Raw genomic sequence first — 17,068 nt, forward strand, 5'->3', positions numbered from 1 at the left:
GGTCAACCGTGGCTGCTCCGGGGGAGAAGCCTGGAATCCCAGCCTGCTCCCCGCACCCTCGGCTTGCACCCGAGCCCAGGGCCCCGCAGAGGTGTGAGCTAGCTGCTTACCTGGAGCAGGAGGCGGCGCCGTCCACCAGACCCCAGGGCGGCAGGGAAGCGGTCTCTGCGTCTCGTTAGCGAGATCCCTCTCCTGTTGCCCCTCGCGCCCCGCCCTCCTGCGCAGTGGGGGAAAGCGGGCCGCAGCTGCGCCTGTCGTCCCAGCGGTGCCCGGCTCCTTCACCCCGCACACCTGGGCCAGATGCCCAGACCCGAGAGGCCCGCCCCGCCAACAGCGGCCCGTGGAGGCGTGTGAGCCGGCAGAGCCGCTGGCGAGGGAGTCGTTGCTCGGGCGCCGGGGCGCTGCCCGCGGGCCCAGGGCGAGGCCGGCGCTGGCGGGGGGAGGCTGGAGGCTGCCTCCCTCGGCCGCGCGGCGTCCCTCACCCGCACCCCTGCACGTGAACCCGCGCGCCGCGAGAGCCCGCGCGGTTGGGCGCCCACTTGATGGTGGCTCCAACTGGTCAGGTTCCCCGTCCCCTCTTCCCTCCAGAGACCTCACAGCAGTAGCAGGTCAGCTTCCCGGCCCTTCCCGTTCTGCGGAGGGCTGTCCGCACCTCTTCTGAAACTGTCTGCGGGCTCTTGCCGCCGCCCTCACCCCCTGTTCCGTTTCTCCCCCAGCAGCTCCGCTCTCCACACCGCGCCACAACGGTTAACAGCATGGGCTCCCCGCACAGAGGCACGTCGGCCCAAAGCCGGCCCCGCACCACCAGGACCCAAACCGAGTCCTCCTTAAACCAACTCCCTTGCTGAGCTGGTGATTAATCTCTATCCAAAACTTTATCCCCTTTCTTATACCCTCTGGCCTCAATCCTGTGCCAACTACACACTAATCAACCAGCGTCCGATGACTACAACAGCTGTTGTCAATAACACTGTTAATGTGCTAAAACTGCTATCATAGATACCATTACCACACAAACTCAGGGTGTTTCTCCAGGGCAAGATGAGTTCACAGACCCCTGAGCCATGGGCCACCCGGCCAGAGAACCCTAAACCAGAGACATCCTGACTCCCGAAACTACCATTCATCACAGAAATGATTAATCTCAGCCTCTCTGTTCTTCCCCTTAAGAAACCACCTGGAGTGGATCTGAGGCTTGTCTCCACTCTGTTGCTTGGGGCCTGCAATAAACACTGTACGTTCCTTCACCACAACCTGGTGTCAGCAGATTGGCTTTGCTGCACGTTGGACGAGTGGACCTGAGTTCGGTTCGATACAGGACCCTCTCACTACAGGCTCAGTGCTGGCCCTCAGTGAACAGATAGTAAGCAAATCAGACGCTTTCGAAGTCTCTGTTTCCTCGGCTTTGCTCCTTCCCCTCTCCTCTCCCCCTAGCCCCTCTGCATCCTCCTTCCTCCTGCCCTGAGGCTGGCACTCACTCACCTGACTGCCCGCCCGTGGCCCTAACCTGGCTGGCCCTCCCTGCTCAGCAGTGGGTCTCCTAGACACCCAAGCCCTTATTCTCCTGAACTGCATCAACCCTGCCTCGTGCTGGAGCTCTTCCAGGGTGGAAATGGACCCTCCCGCTGCAGCCGGCTTCACATAATCACACACACACACACACACACTCTCTCTCTCTCTCTCACTCACTCACACAGAGTGGGGGGTTTGCAGGAGAGCAGATTAAAGGACCATCTTTCCCTCCCCAGCAGCACCCAAGCAAGGACATGAGGGTCAGGGGACAGGTATGCTTTATTACTTACTTCCCACAGGTGATCATCCCACAGCACGAATCAGACCACCCACCTGCACTCATTTATACTTTACAAAGAACAGGTTAATGGGATGCAGGGCAGCTTCCACAATGACCCAGCCCCAAGGCTACAGGGCCTGAGAGAACACTTCTGCTTTGAGGCCTGGTCATTCCGGGCCCCCACCGCACCCCACTCCTCCAGACTCCTGACCTCAGAGGAAAGAGGACGCTGGGTCTCACACTAAGCGCCAGGGCCCACAGAAAAGAACTGGGGAGTCCCCAAGTGGTAATTTCTCCCTTCCCACGGCCCAGCCTCCAGATGAAGAGAATAAGGCACAGTCGGTGGTGGAGAGGGAACAAAGCCAAGAACCTGAGCTGAGGACGGGCATCCTCAGACCACAGCCCGGCTCTTCCTTTCTCCCAGGCAGCTCAGTCTGGGGCGGATAGAGCTGAGGGCGGCAGGTCCACCCAGAAGACTGGGTCTGGGGACCCTGGCGAGAGGGGGCGTGGCCCCCACCCTTCTGCCCCACAGGCCTTGACAGGGAGTCAGGGGGAAGGCCACGTGGCTCCTGCCCACTTTCCCCTGGTCCTCAGGCCAGCCCGGATCCCGGCAGGCACTGTCGGCCCTACCGAGGGTTCAGCTCCGGTAGCTCCTGAGCAGGTGCCCGGCGATCACCAGCCTCTGGATCTCACTGGTGCCTTCATAAATCTCAGTGATGCGAGCGTCACGGTAGTGCCGCTCGGCTGGCATCTCTGTCACGTAGCCCATGCCACCCAGGATCTGTATGGCCTAAGGCGGAAAGGAGGGGCTCAGGAGAAGACCCCCACTCGAGGGGAAAAACAGGACAGGATCAGCCGGGGGAGGGGCAGCCGGCACACTCGCTGCTACTCAACCCTTGGGACCTCCCTCGCCCAGGCACCGGGGGCACTCACCTGGTGGGTGATGGCAGTTGCGGCCTCCGATGCAGCCAGCTTGGCCATTGCGGCCTCCTAACCACAGGGGATGGTGGCGTCAGAAACTCGACCTTGGGCGGAGCGCCCAGCACATGGCCCTCAGCGAGGTGGGCCTGGGGGAGCCACCCCTTGTAGCAATAAACCCACGGGCCCAAGGAACCGGGACCCCGCCAGATGTTTCCCTCAGTCCCTCCACCACCAAAGCTCTGGGCCGTGCCCAGGGAGACCCCAGCCCCACGGGCACCTTGATGAAAGGCCTCTTGTTATCCTTCAGCACCGCAGCGCGCCAGGTCAGCAGCCGGGCACTCTCCAGGGCCAGGGCCATGTCCGCCAACTTGAACTGCAACAACCCAGTCCCACCCCGGCAGTCGGTGTTTGCCCTCCCTCCCCTCTCCCTGCAAGACAGGAGGGAGGAGGGCAGAGAACACGGAAGCAGGTGAAAGCCATCTGGGAGGCAGAGCGGAAAGGCCAAAACTCTCTCCCTCCACCGCACCGTGCCTCGTTACCTGGATGACCTGCAGCTTGGTGAGGGGCGCCCCGAAGGCCGTGCGATTCTCGGCGTAGTTCACAGCACAGTCGAGGGCAGCCTGGGCGATGCCCAGGGCCTGGGAGGCGATGCCGATGCGGCCCATGTCCAGGGTTTGCTGTGAGGACCGCCCTGTCAGTGGCCGGCCAGCCGGGCCCCAGGGCCCCCGCCCCCGCAGCTGGGCTCACCATGGCAATCTTGAAGCCCATCCCCGGTTCCCCCAGCAGGTTGTCCTTGGGGATGCGACAGTCCTCGAAGATGAGGTTGGCAGTGGATGAGGCCCGGATGCCCAGCTTGTCTTCCTTCTTCCCTAGCGTGAGCCCAGGCGTTGGCATGGGAACCAGGAAGGCACTGATGCCCTGGAGGCCAGATGCGCCCAGTGACTTTTTCACCTGCTCGAGGCCACGCCCCTCACACAAACCACCACAGTCACCAGCTCCTGTCCCTTCCCTCCACCTCCCTCAGAACCTCGCGGTGACGCCCTCTGCCGGCTCCTCTGGGGAAGGCGCCGCCCGGGGAGGGAGAGGGACAGGGACAGCGGCACGTGCCCCAGAGCAAGAACAGCTCCATCGGACCGAGGAGGTTTGGATCTAGAAACTCTGAACGTCTCACTGACCCTCCCTCCGGGGTCCCCACCTTGTTCTGCAAGGATCTGTCCGTGCTGGCGAACACCACGGCGGCCGAGGCCTCCCAGGAGTTGGTGATCCAGGCTTTGGTGCCACTCAGGACCCACGAGTCACCGTCTGCCCAGGCAGTGGTGGCGGCGGCCCCCGCGTCGCTGCCGTTCCCTGCCCCACACGCAGACTCAGAGTACACCGGCGCCTCTGCCCTCCGAGGGCACCGCCACCAACTCACCCGGAACCCAGCCTCACCCCTGGCTGGTGAGCCAGACCCGGGTCCAAGGGATCAGGGTCTGGCTCCTGAGAGAAGGCTCGAGGGCCGCACCGGCTCCCACAGCTCTCGGGGTGGGGGGATGGGGGGATGTGACAGCTGGGTGTCTTCAAGCCAAAGGGACCCCAGGGCCCAAGTCCCTCCCTCCCAGCTCAGCCGAGGCGAGCCCGGGCTCTGTGGCGATCCCAGCAGCCAGAGCTCCACCCCAGGCCCTCACTCCTGCCCTCCTGCCCCGGGAGGCAACGAGCAGCTGACCCAGCTCAGCACCGGCCCCAGCCTGAGTCTGTCACCCAGATTCTGAGGGGAGGGGACAGGGGCAGACCACTGTCCCACGGTGATACCTGGTTCACTGAGGGCAAAGCAGCCAATTTTGTCGCCACTGGTGAAAGGAGTGACCCACTGCTTCTTCTGCTCCTTGGAGCCAAACTTCAGGATAGGCCCCAAGTAGAGGGACTGGGGGGACAGTGCAGAGCGGTCGGAGGCCTTCCAGCCCAGAACACCTGCCCGCCCGCGTATCCACCCCCAGGCCTCCTCTCTCCAGAGGCCCACGCAAGGGACCAGGTCCAGAGGTGGTCGGGGGCAGGGAGCCAAGGCCGGGCTGTGCCCCGGATGTGGGGCTGTGTGGCAGAGGGCCTGCCCCCCACCCACAGGAGCTTCCCCTCCACCGGTGTGCCCAGGGCCCAGGCGCGAGACTCACGTTGTTGACGCTCATGATGACTCCAGTGGAGGCGCAGCCCCGGCTGATCTCCTCCATGGCAATGGCGTAGGCCAGGTAATCGAGGCCGGCACCGCCAAACTCCTCGGGCACATCCATGGCCATGAGCCCCAGCTCACCCATCTTCTTCACCTGGCCCCAGGGAAGGATGTCATGGCAAGGGCAGCTGCCAGGGGACGGTGCCCACCCTCTCCACCCCCAACCCTCCTGCCCCTGAGCCAGTGCCTGCAGAAACTCAGGTCACGTGGCCACATCCACCTACCCCAGGACCCCCGAGGCTGAGTCTGCAAGACAGCACCATTCATTGAAGCCGTCCTGTCCCCACATTCTGCCTCAACTCTACCCTGTGTCTACAGACACAACCAGTGAGCAGGCAGAAGGCACAAGAAGGCTTTAGGGGCCTCTGAGGTAGGGAGCAGAGCAGGGCAGCACACTGCCACACAGACCTTCTTTCAGTCCCTCACGCGTACCACACTTCCCCTCCCCACCACAGGGCCTTTGCACGTGCTGTTTCCTGTCAGTGATACCCTTTATCAACTAGTTATTATCTCCTCCCGTCCTTGGGGCTCAGCTCAAGCATCACTGCTGCATGGCCACCTCTGACCTCACCGAGTCAGATCCTTCAATCACACGCTCCGGCAGCATCTGTGCCTCTCCTTAGTGGTGCCTGTGCAGCTGTAATTTCACACCTATTCACGTGCTTGTTCTGATTAAGGTCTCTCTCTGTGACCACGAGGGCAGAGATAGTGCAGTTTTGTCCACTGCTATATTCCAATGGCAGTGAAAGAATGAATAAAGGGGAAGAAGCTTGGAATTTCTGACTTGGAATACCAGTGGTGATCGTTAATTATCAATGCCCAATGCTGAAAAATGCTTTATGTGTACTCTTAAATTTGAGTCTCGCCGAAGCTCTGTGAGGACAATGCTGAGTCAACCTCATGTCACAGGTGAGGAAACCGGAGCTCAGGGAGGTGAAGCAACCAGTTCGGGGCGGAGCTTGTAAGTGGTGGGGCTGGGACTGAAATCCAGCACTGACTCCAGGACCTCAACCAGCTCAGACCCTTCAGCAGGTTCCTAGGACAGATTCCTTACCCTCTGTCAGCCTGCTCCCCACCTGGGAAACAGGGACCACAACAGAACCTGCGTAGCTTTGAGAAGAAACAACTAAAACGAATGGCCTCTACGGAGCAGGCTGGGGTAGAAGAGGGACCGTTGCTTTTCATTAGAAAATCATTTTAGGACTTCCCTGGTGGCACAGTGGTTAAGAATCCGCCTGCCAATGCAGGGGACATGGGTTCGAGCCCTGGTCCGGGAAGATCCCACATGCTGCGGAGCAACTAAGCCCAGTGTGCCACAACTCCTGAGCCTGCGCTCTAGAGCCCACGAGCCACAACTCCTGAGCCCACGTGCTGCAACTACTGAAGTCCGCGTGCCTAGAGCCTGTGCTCCACAACAAGAGAAGCCACCGCAATGAGAAGCCCAAGAACCACAACGAAGAGTAGCCCCCGCTCGCCGCAACCAGAGAAAGCCCGCGCGCAGCAACGAAGACCCAACATAGCCAAAAATAAATAAATAAATAAAATTATAAAAAAGAAAAAAAAAGAATCCACCTGCCAACGCAGGGGACACGGGTTCAATCCCTAGTCCAGGAAGATCCCACATGCCACGGAGCAACTAAGCCCGTGCACCACAACTACTGAGCCTGTGCTCTGGAGCCCACGAGCCACAACTACTGAGCCCACGTGCTGTAACTACTGAAGCCCACACGCCTAGAGCCCGTGCTCCACAACAAGAGAAGCCACCACAATGAGAAGCCTGTGTACCGCAACGAAAAGTAGCCCCCGCTCACCGCAACTAGAGAAAGCCTGCATGCAGCAATGAGGACACAACGCGGCCAAAAATAAAATATAAATAAATTCATAAAAAGAAAATCATTTTGTCATTTGTATCCTGTAACCGTGTTCTTAGACTATGCTGACTTCAATGAAGCAAATCAGTAAGAATGTCTGCCATATTTTCTCATTTGTCTATAATTAATATTACTTCTGTGATCATAAGTTTGATTCCCCCCTTCCCCAAACAGTACTTACTTCATAGAACTGTTTTTAGGACTAACTGAGACAATATATATATAAAATGCTGAGCCCAGTACCTGGCACGAGGTGAGTGATCAGTGAATGGCACTGTTTAAAAAATTTTATTGAAGTATAGCTGATTTACAATGTTGTGTTAATTTCTGCTATACAGCAAAGTGACTCCGTTATACATCTATATAGTCTTTTTCATATTCTTTTCCATTATGGTTTATCACAGGATGTTGAATATAGTTCCCTGTGCTATACAATAGGACCTTATTGTTTATCCATCCTATATATAATAGTTTGGATATACTAATTCCAAACTCCCAATCCTTCCCTCCCCTTGGCAACCGCAAGTCTGTTCTCTATGTCTGTTAGTCTATTTCTGTTTTGTAGATGGCTTCATGTGTGTTGTTTTTTGTTTTTTGTGGGTTTTTTTGCGGTACGCGGGCCTCTCACTGCTGCGGCCTCTCCCGTCGTGGAGCACAGGGTCCAGACGCGCAGGCTCAGCGGCCATGGCTCACGGGCCCAGCCGCTCCACGGCATGTGGGATCTTCCCGGACCGGGCAAGAACCCGTGTCCCCTGCATCAGCAGGCGGACACTCAACCACTGCGCCACCAGGGAAGCCCCATGTGTGTTGTATTTTAGATTCCACATATAAGTGATATCACATGGAATTTGTCTTCCTCTGACTTACTTTGCTTAGTATGATAATCTCTAGGACCATCCATGTTGCTGCAAACGGCATTATTTCATTCTTTTTAATGGCTGAGTAGTATTCCATTGTATAATGTGTACCACATCTTCTTTATCTATTCATCGGTCGATGGACATTTAGGTTGTTTCCATGTCTTGGCTATTGTAAATAGTGCTGCTATGAACACAGAGCTACATGTATCTTTTCAAATTATAGTTTTGTCCGGGTATATGCCCAGGAGTGGGATTGTTGGATCACATGGTAGCTCTATTTTTAGTTTTTTAAGGAACCTCCATACTGTTCTCCATAGTGACTTCACCAATTTACATTCCCACCAACAGTGTAGGAGGGTTCCCTTTTCTCCATACGCTCTCCAGCACTTATTATTCATAGACTTCTTAATGATGGCCATTCGGACCGGTGTGAGGTGGTACCTCATTGTAGTTTTGATGGGCAGTTCTCTAAGAATTAGCAATGATGAGCAAGTGAATGGCATTTATTATCATTAAGTGACTGATAAGTTCTTGTCTTGACAGTGATGTCTGGGAGGAGGGGCACTGGTGAATCTGCTGAACTTCCATAATGATTTGTGTCCCTCTACGAAACTGCTTGTTTGATTCTGCCTTGAGTTGTTCCCATGGGAAACTCTTGTAAGACTCTAAGCTTGGGGTGGGCCTGACCGTGCTCAGGCTCTCCCGTGTAACACAGGGGAGGAGACGGCCACTGCGTGGGAGGCAGAATGACAGCCCCCCAAAGACGAGCACGTCCTAACCCCCGGGACCTGTGAATGTTTCCTCACGTGGCAAAAGGGACTCTGCAGGTGAGATTAAGAGAAGGATCGTGAGGTGGGGGGCTGCCCTGGATGATCCAGGGGGGCTAATGTCATCGCAGGGTCCTTGTAAGGGAAAGACGGAGACAGGAGGGGCAGAGAAGGAGATGGGACAATGAAAGCAGAGGCTGGAGGGACTGGGATGCTGGCTGGAGGGGTGGGGGTCATAAGCCAAGGAATGCAGGCGGCCACTAGACACTGGGAAAGGCAAGGAAGTGATTCTCCCCTGAAGCCACTGGAAGGGATGCAGGCCTGCCCACACCTTGATTTTAAGCCCAGAGAGACCCACTTTGGATTTCTGCCCTCCAGGAACTGTCAGATACTAAATGTGTACTATTCTAAGCCACTGAGTCTGTGGTAATTTGTTACAACAGCAACGGGAAGCTAGTACACAGTGATAAACGGGACTCAGAGCTCCCAGGGATGTGTCATTTCGAGAATCGCTTAAAAAAAATTCTGTGGTCACCGCGCACCTGGGGCCAGCGGGGGTGATGCTGCTCAGAAAAGCTGCATCATTGCAGCTGGTGGGAATCAAGGAGGGGGTGGGAGTGGAAAGTAGACAGTGGTTTAGGCAGGGTTGTCTCTGAACACGACCCGGCGACTCACTAAGCCCTGTGCCAGCACAAGCGTGGCCTCAGAACAGAGCCCCCCTTTTTTTTTTTTTTTTAATTTTCTTTTGTTTTTGGCTGCACTGCACAGAATGTGGGATCTTCGTCCCCTGACCAGGGATCGAACCCATGCCCCTGCACTGGAAGAGCAGAGTCTTAACCACTGGACCGCCAGGGAAGTCCCAGAGCCCCTTCTGAACCCACACTTAGGGCCTGCAACAAACCTATTCCAGGGTAGAATAGTGTTTTATGCGGAATGCCTGTGCTGGGTCAGGAGCCAGGGTCGTATTCTACCAGGTGCCAGAAATACGCAGGGTCCCCAAGATTCATGCTCAGGCCTGGACAGGAACCCCGCTGAAGTGCGTTCTCTGGCCAAACAGCAAAAGAGACTGAGCTAAAAAAAAAAAGCCCCAATTGTCTCACGCTACACGCGCCACCCAGCTTCCCTGGACACTAAGACCCACCCCCTCTTCAGCCTCTATCTCCAGTACACAACCCTGGGATAAACGACAGATCAGCCGATCACACCATGACGCCATTTCACCCCAAGAAACAGAACGGGAACCAAAATTCCCAGACGGAGTGTAGGCAGGACAAGGATTACCCCATTTTCCTGTTACGGAAGGGGGCTCACGTGCAGATGGTGCCAGTCCCGGGACACCTGGATGGGGAAGCCAGAACTCCTGGCACTCGTCTCTACACCACACCACTGTCCTCTGACTCTCCTGACAGTTCTCTCTGTCTGAATAAAAAGCTGTAGGAGTTCACAATGACTGCACCCAAACGACTTCACTAGCATGCTATTTCCCCCAACCTTTCTCATTCTGAAGTGGATCTCGAGATTTCTGGCAATATGCCATGGCCAGCTGCAGGAACATTCTAGAAAAAAATTGGAGACATGGACTTCCCTGGCGGTCCAGCAGTTAAGACTCCATGCTTCCACTGCAGGGGCCACAGGTTGGATTCCTGGTTGGGGAACTAAAATCCCACATGCCGCATGGTGTGGCCACAAAAAAAAAAAAAAAAAATTGGAGACAATGGCAGTGGAGAGGAGAGACAGTACAATCAAAAAGAAGAAGAAATCAGGGACTTCCCTGGCGGCGCAGTGGTTAAGAATCCGCCTGCCAGCGCAGGGGACATGGGTTCGGGCCTCAGTCCAGCAAGAAGATCCCACATGCTGCAGAGCAACTAAGCCCGTGAGCCACAACTACTGAGCCCACATGCCTAGAGCCCGTGCTCCGCAACAAGAGAAGCCACTGCAATGAGAAGCCCGCGCACCGCAACGAAGAGTAGCCCCCACTCGCTGCAACTAGAGAAAGCCCGCGTGCAGCAACGAAGACCCAATGCAGCCAAAAATGAATAAATAAATAAACTTATATTAAAAAAAAAGAAATCAGAAACAAAACAAAAAGCAGCAGCACACACACACAAAAAGACCGTATGTTCAGTTGTATAAATCATTCCTGATCTAAGCATGTTGATGGTAACTGGCTAACAGCTGCCAGGCTCCCTAATATTTTCCCCTAGCAGCCTGACCTTCAGAGCGACCTCAAGGGGAACCCCTCAGAGCTGCTACCCACGGTGGTTACTCTCGGCCCCTTGTGTCTGTGAACCAGGAGTCCAGACCTGCATCCCTGACTGGGCCAAGCCTGGTGGTCTCCAAACTCCCAAGAGAAAATGTGAGAAAGAGAAGGACCCCTTTCCTAGCAGAGTGAGCCTTCAGCACCTGCTGCCTTCATATTTGGGACACATTTAGAGGACACTTCATATAAAAATAGTGCTTTTAAGTCGCTTCTAAAGCTCACATATTTAAAAAATCAAATTTGTCCTGGGACAAAGTCCCAGGGAGTCTGGGACTTCCCACCAGGGAAGTCCCAGACTCCTTTTAGAGAATCAAATTCCCTAACTTGTTGAAAATTTGTTGCTTTATTCAAGGGGAAGGGGCTGCGGGAGCCACCTCCCCAGTTCCCACGCTGGGTCAGTGTGTGATAAGTGCTGGGACAATAAGGACACTCAGGATGACTTAACCATAAAATTCAAGTCCATAAAGTTCAGCAAACATCTGCTGAATGCCAAGCACTTACGGAGGGCGAGGAGGTAGGGGCGTGAACAAGACCAATCCCGGCCTTCAGGGAGGCAACTGTGGGAAATAACTGCGACACAGGATACACACCATCACGTGACAAGCACACGCAGAGAATTAGGGATTATGAACGAACACTCCTGAAACACAGAGAGATGAATTCTTGCCGGGAGAGGTGAGAGGCAGTGCCATTCAGGGGACACTTCCAGGGTGGAATTCACAGAAGTCTGTGCACATGAGGAAGAAGAAAAATGGACTATGATTTGAGAGGTTTCTATGCGGTTAACTATCATCTGAGATAGGGCAAGAGGATGAAAAGCAGGTTTTGCACCTGATATATTAAAGTTACTCAATAAGGGACTTCCCTGGCGGCACAGTGGTTAAGAATCCGCCTACTGATGCAGGGGACTCAGGTTCGAGCCCTGGTCCGGGAAGATCCCACACGCCACGGAGCAACTAAGCCCGTGCACCATAACTACTAAGCCTGCGCTCTAGAGCCTGTGAGCCACAACTACTGAGCCCACGTGCCACAACTACTGAAGCCCATGTGCCACAACTACTGAAGCCTGTGTGCCACAACTACTGAAACCCGTGTGCCACAACTACTGAGCCTGTGCTCTAGAGCCCGCAAGCCACAACTACTGAGCCCGTGTGCCACAACTACTGAAGCCCAAGTGCCACAACTACTGAAGCCCACACGCCTAGAGCCCGTGCTCCACAAGAAGCCACTGCAATGAGAAGCCTGAGCACAGCAAATGAAGAGTGGCCCCTGCTCACCGCAAGCAGAGAAAGGCCCGCACGCAGCAACGAAAACCCAATGCAGCCAAGAATAAATAAAATAAAATAAATTAATTTTTTTAAAAGTTACTCAATAAACATTCACTGAGTGAAGGAAAAGAAACTGGGTTCAGTTTCATACATATAAATATGCACATATAGGGACTTCCCTGGCAGCCCAGTGGTTAGGACTCCACGCTTCCACTGCGGGGGCCCGGGTTCCACCCCTGATCAGGGAACTAAGTTCCCACAAGATGCTCAGTGCGGCCACAAAAAAAAAAAAAAAAAAATGCACATATACATTTCCAGGTTCCGGAGTCCAAAGCTGGTTTGGAAACACCATTCTATTTCCTATTTCCCTTTATAACATAAAAGCATTATAAACTCATAACTACTTCTTTTTTTTTTTTCTCGGGGGCAGGGGTTAGGTTTGGACACAGAAAGAGTAAAGTTCCGCTTAGATTACAAAACAAGCCACGTGAGCAGAAACTGGCACTAGCTTTCCACCTCCTTCGTGGCCTGCCCACCTCTCAATTCTTCTCCCCTTGACTCTTCCCCAGTAAACCCACTTTTCTTGGGGGAAAAAAATTCTTCAGGAAAAAAATATTAGAAATCACTAACTAGGGACTTCCCTGGTGGTCCACTGGGTAAGACTCCGCACTCCCAATGCAGGGGGCCCAGGTCGATCCCTGGTCGGGGAACTAGATCCGCATGCATGCCTCAACTAAAAGATCCCGAATGCCGCAACTAAGACCCAGTGCAGCCAAAGTAAATAAATACATTTTTAAAAAGAAGAAAAAAGAAAAGAAAGAAAGATATCATTAACTAAGCATCTCCTGTAGGCCGGTGGGGTCGGGGGGGAAGCTCAGAGTCTACATCTGGCTCCTCCAATCCCAGCTGTGTGACTGCTGACCAAGAAATGTAACCCCTGGCTTCAGTTTCCTCATCTGAAGACTGGAGATCAATGAAGTAACTGCCTCAGGGTGTTTTGTTAAAGATTTAATGGATAAGTACCTGGAATACAGTAACCCCCAAATGATAGTTACTCCTGTTATTATAACTATCGTCGTTTTAAAACACTAGTGGACACACAGCACAGGGAGATCAGCTCGGTGCTTTGTGTCCACCTAGAGGGGTGGGATAGGGAGGGTAGGAGGGAGGGAGACGCAAGAGGGAGGAGATATGGGGATATATGTATATGTATAGCTGATTCACTTTGTTATAAAGCAGAAACTAACACACCATTGTAAAGCAATTATACTCTAATAAAGATGTTTAAAAAATTAAAAAAAAAAATAGAACACTAGTGGTATTATTTTTAATTTTGCAACCTGCCCTATTATCCCTGTGTCTACTGCTTTGACCCTTCTGCCTGTTTAAGCCCTGGATTCCCTTCTGTAATGGGGGGAGCTGAGCACTACCCACAGTAACAGAGAGTGTTAAAAGCAAAAAGCCAACCGGCCTCAATCCTTAGCGAAGGGAAACATTGAGCAACCTCTGCATCCCATCAGCCACCAAAACGACAGAGTCCAGTTTGTGTGGGGCAGGGGCAAGATCAGAAGATCTATTTCTCCCGGAGCTCTACGACCTCAGGCAATTCCTACAACTGCTCCTACATCCTCTAGACAAAGGAAATAATAGCAGGACTCCTGATAACCTAACCAGATTACAGATATGAAAACACCTGTCCAAGATCAAACCAAATAAATGCTATCACTACTCTGAGCTAGGTCATGCATCAGCAAGTCTGGACTGAGCAGCCTCCGGGTGCCAGAATGTGTCAGAAGGCAGGAGGCTGATGCTTTTGATCTCTTCCTTCCACATCCATTTCTGCCACTATTTAGTGGCAGGATCAATTTGCAAACTTCCCCGCCCTATAAAGCAAGTAAGAGATTACAAAGCCAGAGGACTGGTGAAGAGTTGGTTGGTAGAAAGCCTGTTTCTACTGCCAGTTTTCTTGCACAAAGCAAGTCTATGTCTGTAATATAATAAGTATTATAATTTGAGGGAATATAGGAAAAATAAATCAAGTGGTCTGTCATTTGGCCAGAAAAGCCCCAATATACAGCCATGTCTTGGACAACTGCTCTGAGGGCAGCACCAGAGTGTGGCGGTATGGAGGATACAGGGGTAGTTTAGGCCCTTGACGATAATATTCCCGATTAGAACAGGGCTTCCCAGCTGGGCTTCTGGGACAAGCACGTGGCTAGGGGATGCAGCAGGGTTTTGGAGCCAATCACACCAGGTCTACTGGTCCATAGACAGTATGCCTTGGAAAATCACTTCACCTCTCTGTGCCTCAATTTTCTCAACTGTAATAAAAATAATAATAGTATTAATAGCTTCTGGTTTTCAAGTACCAGGCACCATGAACTTGACATACGTGATCTCCCACAATCCTTGCAAGCATTCCAGGAAGCCAAATGGAGATCAGACGTGCAGCTGGGGATGCCCTCAGGACATGATGACATGATGACATGATTTCAATGCTTAACACCTAAACATTGCCCAACTAATTTTGGTGCTCAGAATGCCACTTGCCTACCCCACTTTGAGCTCCTTGGGTATTCCCACAGTCTGGGCACAGTGCCCGATACACTGTGAACACACAACATTCACTAAGCTGGAAAAGTGGCCCCAGAGCCTATGAGGCATGTGAATGGTGATCACAACTCCTGAATTCCTCAGACTGGAAAACAGGCGTGGAGAAGAGGCCAGACAGATTGGCTCTTTCACAAGTTATGTACTCAACAAATATCTATTGAGTATACTGTGTGCCAAATATCTTGCCAGGCCAGGGGATGGAGACAGCAGGAACATCTCCAACTTGTCATTATAGATGGAGTGATACAACGGCATGGGGAGGAGGGGACTGACTGGGATCTCAGCAGCCGGCAGAAGACAGACTTGGGTTCAAACTTTAGCTCTGTAACTCATTAGCTCCATGACCTTGGGCACATTTAATCCTCTCATCAATCTGAGTTTCATCAACTATACAAAAGGGTATGTAATAATGGCACCTTCATCTCATAGGACAGTTTTAAGAAACAGATAAGCTAGGGACTTCGCTGGAGGTCCAGCGGTTAAGAATCCGAGCTTCCACTGCAGGGGGGCGCAGGTTCTCTCCCTGGTCGGGGAACTAAGATCCCGCATGCCGCGTGGTGCGGCCAAACGAAAAGAAACAGGTGAGCTAACCCATCGGAACTTAGGACAATGCCGAGCACGTGGTCAGCATTTTATAAGCATTAACTATTACTATCAACACAACGTCCAGTACGTAGTAAGCATATCAACCATCCACCATTATTACTGTTATTCCAGAAGTTACATCCTGGCTATAGGCCTCATTCTGGACAAGGGAAACCTCCAGGGCATTTTCTGGGTCCCAGGACCCCCACCCCCACCCCCACCCCCCACTTAGGGTTCCTTGATTGCAGTCTCCGTGCCTCTGGATGTCACTGTCACCAATCATCCTGGAGCTGATGGTACCTGTACTCTTAAACTCTCACCTGAGCCGCCGGGAAGCGATGTTCCTTGTCCACCTGGGCCGCGATGGGAAAGAGCTCCTTCTCAGCAAAGTCCCGGCACGTCTGACGAAGCATCTGGTGTGTCTCGGGCAGTTCCACAGACTGGTAGATGGTATGTAAGCAACACCAGTCCCGAGGCCGGAGAGCTGCCAATGAGAATAGTCAGTGGAAGAGGAATGTAAGAGGTCTTGCGTAGTAGTAATAATAATAATAATAGTGATCCACTAACTAGGTGGTTCTCCACCACGGATGATTTTGTCCCCCAAGGGACATCTGGCAATGTCTGGAGACATTTTTGGTTGTCTCAACCGAAGGGTGGTATGGAGTGGGTAGAGGCCAGGAATACTGCTAAACATTGTATAGGACAGATACCATGACAAAAAATTATAGGCCCAAAATGTTGATAGCGCTGCTGCTGGGAATAGCACTGAATGTTTACTATGCTTGCTAAACACTTTGTACAATGATCCCACTCAATCACCAGTATAACACCAATAATAGTAAGAGCACAGCTCTGTGACCTTAGGCGAGGATCCTAACTTCACAGGTTTCTCTAAATGTGGAGGACAGCAGTACTTAGCTCCTGGGCTGGGAGGATGAGATACTGACTGTAGCACTTAGCACGGGGCCTGGCAGAGACAGCTCTCAAAGAGGGTCCCCTTTATTATTATTCAGGGTGAGTGGGTCTTGACCAGGCAAAGGAAGCCCTGGCTACAGGTGTCACTGCTGCTACAGCTGGAGAGAAATGAGATGGGAAAGGTACTGTATGCAATCAGCCACAAGCGCTAATACTGAGCACCTGTATAATGCCAGGCACCTGTGATTTAATCCTTATAACAACTCTATGAGAACAACAGTATTACTGTGGTCATTTTACACAAGAGCCAGCTGAGGCTGACAGGGGCCCAAGGTCACATAATTCCCGAGGAATGGCGCACCCTGAACCTCCGCTGAAGGTGCAATGAAGGGAGGGAATGTGAGTGCAGCGGTGAAAACTGGTCTGGGAGTGGGGGTCAGAGCAGGTGCCGGGGCCACGCAGGCGCAAGGAGCAGCCCAACTGGGACAAAGGCCGCGCGTTGCCGGAGGGGCACCGCCAGCCCGCCTGCGTCAGGCGAGAATCGGCCTCCGGGTCCCACGCCCGCCCAGCCCGCCCCGGGCCGGAACGCACTCACTTCCGCGGATGGGGCCGCAGGCCCGGACGAGCAGCGTGGCGGCCATGGAGGACGGAGACCGGCAACGGCACTTGGCTTCTTCCAGGCGACCTCAGACCGCGAGCGCAGGTTCCGGCGCGGGGCCGGGGGCGGGGCCTGCGGGGCGGGGCCGGCGCGCGCTCGCGCTCCGGGGGCGGGGCCTGCCTCGGGTCCTCCTGAGCCCCGCCTCCCTCCCAGGAGATAAATCAAACTGTCCGGTGTTTGGGGAAGTCTCCGAAATCGGTTTCAGGCCGATCCTAAAGCTCTTCGAGGGGTAGGGGTGGGGGGCCCTATCTCTCCTAAAATCCAATTCCGTGGCCTAAAAAGCCCTATCTGGCCTTCCCCCGCCTCCCTCCCCGGCCCCACGCCCACCATGCTCTTGCTGTAGCCTCACAGGGCA

General features: G+C 53.6%; 1 protein-coding gene across 2 annotated transcripts; it reads right to left on the reverse strand.

The window, feature by feature from the left end:
- Positions 1 to 187: 187 nt before the first annotated feature.
- Positions 188 to 16,769, reverse strand: ACADS (acyl-CoA dehydrogenase short chain). 2 transcript variants are annotated; one of them, XM_029233232.1, is made up of 11 exons: positions 16,651 to 16,769; positions 15,461 to 15,624; positions 4,861 to 5,010; positions 4,505 to 4,616; positions 3,909 to 4,060; positions 3,461 to 3,631; positions 3,253 to 3,390; positions 2,991 to 3,086; positions 2,726 to 2,782; positions 2,423 to 2,582; positions 188 to 217 (listed from the first exon to the last, which is right to left on the reverse strand). In XM_029233232.1, exons 1-10 carry the CDS (start codon positions 16,694 to 16,696, stop codon positions 2,430 to 2,432), a joined length of 1,239 nt encoding a protein of 412 aa, XP_029089065.1. In that variant the 5' UTR covers positions 16,697 to 16,769; the 3' UTR covers positions 188 to 217; positions 2,423 to 2,429. The 2 variants fall into 2 exon arrangements, with proteins under 2 accessions (XP_029089065.1, XP_029089055.1); XM_029233222.1 differs by lacking the exon at positions 188 to 217 and having other exon boundaries at positions 1,774 to 2,582.
- Positions 16,770 to 17,068: the final 299 nt, after the last annotated feature.

The sequence above is a fragment of the Monodon monoceros genome, unplaced genomic scaffold (assembly GCF_005190385.1).
Source record: "Monodon monoceros isolate NGI ecotype Baffin Bay Population unplaced genomic scaffold, NGI_Narwhal_1 Super_Scaffold_1, whole genome shotgun sequence".
NCBI lineage: Eukaryota > Metazoa > Chordata > Mammalia > Artiodactyla > Monodontidae > Monodon > Monodon monoceros.